General features: G+C 31.2%; 1 protein-coding gene across 1 annotated transcript; it reads left to right on the forward strand.

Annotated features, from left to right (window-relative positions):
• The first annotated feature begins 1517 nt into the window (after window positions 1–1517).
• On the forward strand, window positions 1518–5237 carry LOC121119380 (solute carrier family 2, facilitated glucose transporter member 6). The gene is made up of 9 exons (XM_040714033.2): window positions 1518–2438; window positions 2497–2638; window positions 2698–2868; window positions 2934–3101; window positions 3169–3389; window positions 3441–3581; window positions 3654–3839; window positions 3903–4115; window positions 4172–5237. The coding sequence occupies exons 1-9, from the start codon at window positions 2367–2369 to the stop codon at window positions 4319–4321; spliced, it is 1464 nt and encodes a 487-aa protein (XP_040569967.1). The 5' UTR covers window positions 1518–2366; the 3' UTR covers window positions 4322–5237.
• The last annotated feature ends 3728 nt before the right edge of the window (window positions 5238–8965 follow it).

Consider the following 8965-nt stretch of genomic DNA (forward strand, 5'->3'; position numbering starts at 1 on the left):
TTTTTAGAGGCATTTAAAAAAATTGAAATTTATGGTCTATTATTTAAATTCAGCTATGATGTAAAACATTTGAAAAAAACATAAAAAAGACATTAGCTTCTAAGTAAGGTTTTTCATTTACTCAATTTTTTGGTAGTTGTTGTTATTTTTTACTAATTCTAATTAAGATGAAGTAATAAATAGTTCATTTTTAAAATGCTGAAATGTTTGTATAAATTTAAGATCTCCTTTGATTTTCATTTTTATAGATCTTTCATTTCGAAATATGGCACTGAATCATAGTTATACCCTAAAAACTTGATTCCTTTAGAGAGGCTTTAAGGGAAAACCTGTCGTTGTTAAAAGCTTTATTAGTGATATTCGCGTTCGACAGCTTAAATAAAAATAATAAATGTGGGTTTCAGCTTGCGGCGAAAATACTAGTGGGTGATTTAATTCAAGATAATGTTTCAAAGTGACGGCAAGAAATATTTTATAAAAATGAAAAATGGACATTCATGGTTAAGAAATATGACATTTATCCGTGTTGACTTTACTAAAAGAGAAAGACATAAGACTTTAATATTTCAAAATTTCAAAAATAATGTATTAAGGATCTATGAAGGAGTAACGGGAATGTTATATACTTATATTGAAGGATATTATACACTCTGAGGATTGGTGGTATAACCTCATTTATTCGGATCATATTTTATAAATGTGCCTACATTATCATTAGTAATTCCCAGCTACTATATCCCTACGTAAAATAAATTAAAAGAGAGTTTCAAAAGTGTGGATACACAAGACGCTGACTCCGATGACGAAAACAGAAACTTGAGGGAACATATTTTAAATACTCCAGATAATGAGAATGTTGTCAAAAGGATTGTTGTGAACTATAAGAGCACCGTCTACATAGCCTTTCAAAGATAACAAATATTTTAACGCAAGAAAAAGGTATAGTTTTGAAAAGCAGATTGCGAACCTGACAATTCATGATAGTATTCCTAAATATAATAAGAGGATTTCTATATTTAACCAGTTAGTTAGTGTTTCTGCTGTTCAAGCCTTGCGTCTCAGAAAACTTTAAAGAAATTTATATGTCTGTTGTTTTATTTATAACACATAGACTCTAATCAAGCACTGACAACAGATAGATAGACCCGGAACCCACCCACTTTGGTGAAGATGAGCTAAAAATAGTTTTAGAGGCGATAATGTACCTACCCTACCTCTCAGTTAAGACATGCAACGTTCTAATACGTAATGGAAAGACGAAATATGAGTATTTTAGATGTAATATTGAACTATCTTAGCATTGCTTCTATAATTATTACAAACAATAGGAATTACACTTATTTTTTTTATTTCTTTAACTTTTTTTCATGTAAATAGAGTCAACCTATTTGAGTACGATTATTGAATCCGATGATAAAATAAAAAAAAAACATGTCTCCAAATCATATACATATATCTTTTTACATCTGAATGTTGTTGATAATGACAATATGTTAATTAATTAAGCGGGTTTTATTGGGAACTCAAGGGTCTTTTTAGAATTTTTTTAAAATAAGATGATCTTATTTTAATCATAAATAGATAAACTAAATCTTTGAATGATCTCTAACTGCCCTAAATAATTACTGTAATTATGCCAAAATTAAATGGAAGTAATTTCAATTTCTGTTTTTTTTTCGAGTTTTTGTCTTCACCTGGAGTTTTACATGAAATTTTTTAGAACTACTTAGCATCAATCTAGGGACACCCTATAACAATTATTTTCTAAAGAAAAAATAAGAATTCTTGCAGCATCTCATAGATTTAATATTGTGTTTTGAATCAAAAGATACCTGTTAAATGACCAATCAAATATTTTTCATTGGTTAAGTCTGATATCGTTGCATGCTAATATCCCCAAAATACTCTTTTTTATCTTAGTCATATAAAGAAACACATGTTGTATAGAATTAATTGATAAATAAATAAAGGAGACAATGTGACTAAAAATAGTGACTAAAATTATGACTATTGAGAAAAAAACAAATGATAACAAAAAGTTGATTAGAATAATTATCATATACGTTGATTATAATCAGCTTATAAATATAATTACTGTACGTTTTCAAAAAACATTTTCAAACGTTTATTAATTCAATTTATTCTACTTTTACATTTTAATGAAGCTTTAATTTTGAAATTCAATTATATTGCATGTAGAATATTAATAAATATAAAGAAGGTAGAACAAATGAAAGGCAATTGTTCAATTGATCTCAAAAATAAAACTTCAACTTTTTGCTCGATAGTGATCCATAGGTTAATTTGTACCTATATAGTACATTAATTATATTGTAATCAATTTGAGAACAAAATCCCCAGTCAAAATGACAAACAAAAACTGCATGGAGAAGACAAGCTCCAAGCCATTCCTTCTACAAAAACATGTGATACGTCAAGTAAAATTTAATTTTATTAAATGAATAAGGATTTTCCATGATTCATAATTAAATTTAGATATGGGTCTCTGGACTAGCAAATCTTCTTCAAACCATGCAAGGTTTTGTGATTGCTATGTCTTCGATCATGATTCCACAATTACTTCACACTAAGGATGAAAATGAGTTGTATCTCACGGAAGACCAAGCAACATGGTTCGGTATGTCCCTTTACATCACCATTTATTTTGAGTTGACTAATGATCTACATTAATTTTAGCAAGCATATATTGTTTTGGGTATCTTTCGGGTTCTTTCATCGGTGCATTTCAAGGTAACTATTTTGGTCAAAGAATTTCTTTGATCATTGATTGTATAACGGCAACTACTGGACTCTTAATGGTAGGATTTGCACCTTCTTTTCCATGCATGTGTATTGGACGACTATTGTGTAAGTTCATACAAGAGAATAAATATATCTAGCAAAATTGATCATCATTTATCTTAATATGATAGGTGGACATGCATCCGCCTCTGGTACGGTGACAATTCCAATTTATACAAGTGAAATATGCCTTCCAGAAGTTAGAGGCATCACAGGAAGCTTTTTGTTAACTTTTTATCTTGGAGGATATTGTTTGACCGTAATACTTGGATCCGCTGTCCATTGGAGAATCACAATTGGTAAGTCTCTGACTGTAACCTGTAATGGTCCCATAAAAAAATCTATCTAAATTACTATTTTTGTTAGTTTCATTGGTTATATTTCCAATATTTTCCGGAATATTTCTATTCATGGCTCCCAATTCTCCAATTTGGCTTCTTCAAAAAGGAAGAGATGAGGAAGCATTTCAAAGTCTTGTATATTTCCGTGATGATATTCTTGAAGTAAGAGAAGAAATAGCAGCTATTAAAGAGAATTTGGATTTAAGCAAAACGAAAAACAATTACATGGAGTCAAATAGTCTTTGGGTGATTTTTATTCATTCAAAATTTTAACAAAAATAACTTCTTTCAATCTAGGATCAATTCCGATTTAAACTAAATAGATTTAAGTCTCCAGAATTTGTGAAGCCTCTAATTATTTGTGTAATTTTAACTGCGGGGTTTGTAGAATGGAATGGACTGGGTGCTATTTCATTTTATATGGTCAACTTCATTGAAGTATGTCATTGATTTAAACTTACATTCTTTTTCAATACTTAATTCTTTGTCAATTTTGCTCTTTATAATAAGGAAGTCAAGATACCAGTGGACCCTTATCTAGGAGCATGCATCAATACTATAGGTAGAGCTACTTTTGGAATTCTTTCTACTGGATTGATCTCCAAGTATCCAAGAAGATATGTTTTTCTCACATCTATTGCTGTTATGATCCAAGGGACATTAATGATTTCTGTTTACCATTACTTGTTAACCAACGTAAGTAAATTTCTGTCATCCCATTATTTTCCATTTCAAAATTGCTTATTATTTTTATTATAGGATTATTTTGTCAAATATGGACTTGAGGAAAATCTAATTATTCCTTGGATTCCAGCTATAGGATATTTATTAACATCTTATAGCTATTGTTTAGGCTTCATTCAAATCTCTTACATGTGTCAAGGTGAACTTTTACCTTCTGACGTAAAATCTTTTGGGAGTGGCATCGTTGGCTTTGTAGATGGATTGTCCATGTTTGTATCCGCGAAATTGGTAAAACTTTTTTTTCGTCATTTTGAAGATTAGTTACATGATTGTCTTCATTTTAGGCTTTAACTTTGTTGGATACTATGGGTGTGTCTCTTTATTTTGGCTATTGCACCCTAGTATTGTCAATTTGTTTTATATTTGCATTCTTCTTCTTACCTGAAACCAAAGGAAAAACTCTACAAGAAATTGAAAAAGGATTCCGAAAATAAGACGCTGCCTTCAAAATAAATCAACTGGTTATTATATCAAGGTCAATAGACCTTGGGTTATAGGCCGTACATACATAATACATATATTTGATACTCAAATATGTTTCTCTTTCTATCTTCAAATTGGATATACCTACAGAGGAAAAATTGAAGCTTTATTATTGCAACTTTTTCATAATAAGGAAAACACTTATCTAAGCGAAGGGAATTATATTTATATATAATTATTGCCATTCGAATAGGAGGAAAGGAATCTCAATCCTTTTCAGTTATTCGGACAAATAGCACTTTGGAGGATCTTGAAAGGAAATGGAAGGTCTCATTATGTGGAGGAGATTGTGACTTCGTCTCTAACGGAGTATCAGTAAAGAGATGTTTTTTTGCTCAGAGTCGAACCTTGGACTGAGAGATGAGTCTGGGAGAAATAACAAGGAGGTGGAAAAAAATTATGTTATCATGACTCATGGAAAATAGAAGAAAAATTTGTAGTGTCGTACGTAGAGAGATTTAATCCGCTCCGATCTAATCTTTCAGTCCACGCAGTTAAACTTCGAGCACAAACTCGATAAAAGACGAAATTACAACTTCCTCCATATAATTAGACATTTTACCTACTTTCAAGATCCTAGAAAGTAGTAATCCAACAATTTATAATTTCTTTCCCATAGTGAAGGTCTTTCCTAATTAATAAAAGGTTGTGATTATTCAGTTACAACTTTCGCCCTTTCGGTGTCTCCAATTTCAAGATAGAAAAAAAAATATGATAGGCAAACATGTAAAGTATATCCCTCAATTTTTTGCTGTGATTATTTTAATGTAATCTATTGTAACCTTTTATTTATTTATTTATTTTATTTCGAAACAAAGCCTATAAAGGTCGACTTATTTTATGAAATATAAAAATCATCGTACTTAATAATAGTGATACATTTATAGTACAAATATAAAAGGGGAAAACATAAAAAAACGCGGCAGTGCAGAGGGAAAAAAAACAAGTGTCACATAAAAAAAAAGATTTACTTAAAATGGGTTAAGGTCAGCCTTACCTCTCATGTTCAATCTTTGGTTTTGGTAGGTAGACGGTGTTTTGAGTGGAGAGTCTCTTTTTGTGGAACAGATAGCTTTGATTTCTTTGATTTAGTATCGAGGTTGGGAGAGATAGGTCAATCTTTTCACTTAAAATTCGTTGTAGTGTAATCATATCTTTCATTGGACGTCTATGAGACTATGCGAGGAGGCCAAGTCTTTTGATTTAGCATTCGCTGTTCTCGTTATTTCCCAATCAAGGAAAAAAACGACCCATACCTGGCTTGCACCTTTTCTAAGGAGTCAATCAAGCAGTTTCTTGAAGAATTCCAGATCTCATATCTCTACATTAAATCGGGAGAACATAAAGCTTATATATTTTTATCATAAACAAAGGGTCACGAATTTTGAAGCTTCTTTTAATAAAACCCAGGTTACGATATGCCTTCTTTATAATGTATTGCATATGCAAATCATGAGAGTTGTAATATAAATGTCAAAGAGCGTGGGTCCAAATACACTGCCTTGTGGAACAGATTAAGTTGCGTCACTAGGCTCAGAAATATTGGAATTGATCACTATACTCTGTATCCTATTCGTCAACCAGGAACTAAGCCACTGTAACAACCGATCCTTTATATCGATGTTAGACAATTTAAAGAAAAGTTCCCATGAAGGACTTTGTCAAAGGCCTTGCTGAAATCAAAGTATATAACAACACAGTCAAGTTTACAGTTACGACGACTAACGATTACATTTTAAACAAAAAAACTAATTGTCATTCAATTTCTAGGTGAAAAATTACTTCATAGTAGCGTGGTTAGGATTTTGGAGCTGGAAGGATAGGAATGATAATTATTAATTACTTTTACCTATAAAATGATGTAAATCTCATATTAACTAGAAGCCTTTTCTCCTAAAACAAAAAAATAGTTCAAAAAAATTTGAACCAATCAACGTTCAGAACATGAATAAGGTATACGAGTATGTTGTAGAAAAATAAACAGCTAATAAAAAAATACATAATCAATTTTCATGTTAAACTGGGAGGTATCGGTCCTTAATATCATTTTTGTCCAAAGCCCCGTTTATTTCCGTTATTGGTTGTTAAAAAACGCTCTAAAATTTTAGAGCACTTCGACATCATTTTCATTGATGTTATAGCAATTTACCTCAGTTTAACAATTGAATGAGTTTAATAAAACTTTGAGTTTCATTCATGAACATGAATAGTCTATCAATTTTGGTTTACATTAAGTATCAATTATTTTAATAAAAAATGGGGAAGTTTGATTAATTATGTCGCCACTACCTGACTAAAAAAGATGAAGTCATTTAGCAAATATTTTTCTATGAAATTAAGTCCTTAACAGAAACAGACGGGACATTCAAACATTGGGAACATAATATCTCTTAGTTAGAGTAACAAACTGTGATAAATACACTGTTTCTATGGTTACAAGAGGCATTGTAAAAAATTCCATCCTTAGATAATTATCTACTCTACAAAAAGTAGTAAATTTAATTAGATCCTTACTTCTTAATACAATCAAGTAATCAAGAAAGTCCAATTTATTTCCTCATGTGGGGTTGGTTGAAAATATATCCATTTCAAACGGATGTATATCTGAATTTTTACTCGTATCTAAAGAGAAGATAAAGAATCGACACTTGATTAAACATCAATTCTTGCGTCCTTCAACCTAAAAAGGTATTCCATTGATAAAATTAGGGCATTTTATTATGTGGCTATGACATACAGTTTGACTGAATTTAACGATTTTTTTTTGCATTAAATTTTGCTATTTGTCGTGAAAAAAGTATTTAAAAAAATTAATATCGATGCAACTTAAAATCCATTTAACGAGTAGAAAATGGGATGTATGTATGTGTAATTGATCTTTGAAATAACAATACAATCCAAATGAAATAAAAAAAGAAAAGAAAAAGGGGTATATTAAGTTGGACCTAATTTTTTAAATTTGAGAAATGCTGAGCTGCAAGGGCTGCAAATTTTTCCCTTTATACTAAAAATATTGTATATATAAATTTTGAACGGTTTTGAAAAATATTTAGAGGTAGCTCAACGGCTCCAAAGTTTTAAAATTATAGGATTTTTTTCAAAAATGAGTGTTTTGACCTCAGTATCATCTAAGCACTAACAAAAGGATGTGTGATACATCTTCTCCCGAGTTTCTATAGTTGTAAAGATTCAAAATAAAAAAATGGCAAACAACAATAATTATGAGGCTGGAATTGTAAATTGTGAAATAGCATGTCACACTGTAAATAGTGACAAGAAATAATCATTTGTGCCAAAAACCACCTTCAACGGATTCTTACAGGACAGGATTACATAGAATTTTTAGAACTCCCAATAATATTTCTTGGTTGTACTACAAACCGTGGAATTAAATTTATGTTACCCTTTTCCTATGTGCCAGGCTAGTTATTTTTTTTAACTATCCAGATGAAGAAAAATCTCCACATTCTGCATTCGAGAAAGAGAAGATCAACATACCTTCTAGCACAAGTACAGGACTCACCATGTTCTGTAATGCTTTTAAAAGTGAACTTATTGGATCACAAAAAAATAAAGCCATTTCTAACCTGAACAAAGATGAGAACAGCTGATCAAGCTCCAAAGCGGCAGAGTAATAGTCATTAAGGCTGCTGATAAGGGATCGGGTATTGTCATCACGGACTTTGAGGACACCAGTGAGGTTGCCAAGGAGCATCTGAACAACCCAATCTACTACTAAAAGATTAATGAGAAAGAACAGAGAAACACTAAGTCAAGGATACTTGAATTTTTAAAAGAAATTGGAATCACTGATTGGATTTCCAATGAAGATATCAAAGCTGTAGATCTAAAAGAAAAGAACCAAGGCCGGTTTTACTTTCTCCACAGGTTTCACAAAGTAGTAAAGACAAAAGGTTAAAAGTTTCGCCTTCAAGACCAATCATTAATGGGAACAAGTCTATTAATGAGAACATGAGTATGCATGTGGATCATTCGCTACAGATCAAGTAAAGGATATCTCAAGATATGTTAAAGACACTCTCCACTTCATAAAAGACATGGAAGAAATCAACAAAGGGGAACTGCTTCCTAACAATACCTTCCCAGTGTCAGTGGATGTTACTGGTCTGTACTCCAACATATCCCATGAAGAGGGAATGTAATTCATTTAATGCAAGAAAAGATAAATCAATTCCTACAGAGGTTCACATGAAGCTCTTGTCCTTGGTACTCACTTGCAACATATTTGAGTTCAACAAGGGATTATTCTACTATTCATTTACTAGGGACTGCTATTGGGACAAGGATGGCACCAACATATATAGCAATATCTTCTTGGTATTCATTGACAAACTCATTGAAGGAGTGGCCAATCTTATTCTTGTAATACTTCTTATAATCTACAAGAGATTAATTGATGGCTGTATTTTTTGATCAAAACAAACTAATTGTCACTCTAACACTTTCATAATTCAACAAAATCAAAATATATGAAAAATCCCCATCTTTTATCGCTAAAAAAAGTGAAAATGGAAAAACATTGCAAGCAACATGTTATATATCGTGCTCGGAAAACTACCCTGGGGAAAATTGAC

This window comes from Lepeophtheirus salmonis, chromosome 6, assembly GCF_016086655.4.
Source record: "Lepeophtheirus salmonis chromosome 6, UVic_Lsal_1.4, whole genome shotgun sequence".
NCBI lineage: Eukaryota > Metazoa > Arthropoda > Copepoda > Siphonostomatoida > Caligidae > Lepeophtheirus > Lepeophtheirus salmonis.

What these genes read in the sequence shown, in the direction of transcription:
- LOC121119380 (XM_040714033.2), top strand. Translation starts at nt 2,367, where the DNA reads ATGACAAACAAAAACTGCATGGAGAAGACAAGCTCCAAGCCATTCCTT. An exon ending in CCATTGGAGAATCACAATTG is followed by an intron (nt 3,102 to 3,168) that starts GTAAGTCTCTGA and finishes TATTTTTGTTAG; the next exon opens with TTTCATTGGTTATATTTCCA. An exon ending in TGTTTGTATCCGCGAAATTG is followed by an intron (nt 4,116 to 4,171) that starts GTAAAACTTTTT and finishes TCTTCATTTTAG; the next exon opens with GCTTTAACTTTGTTGGATAC.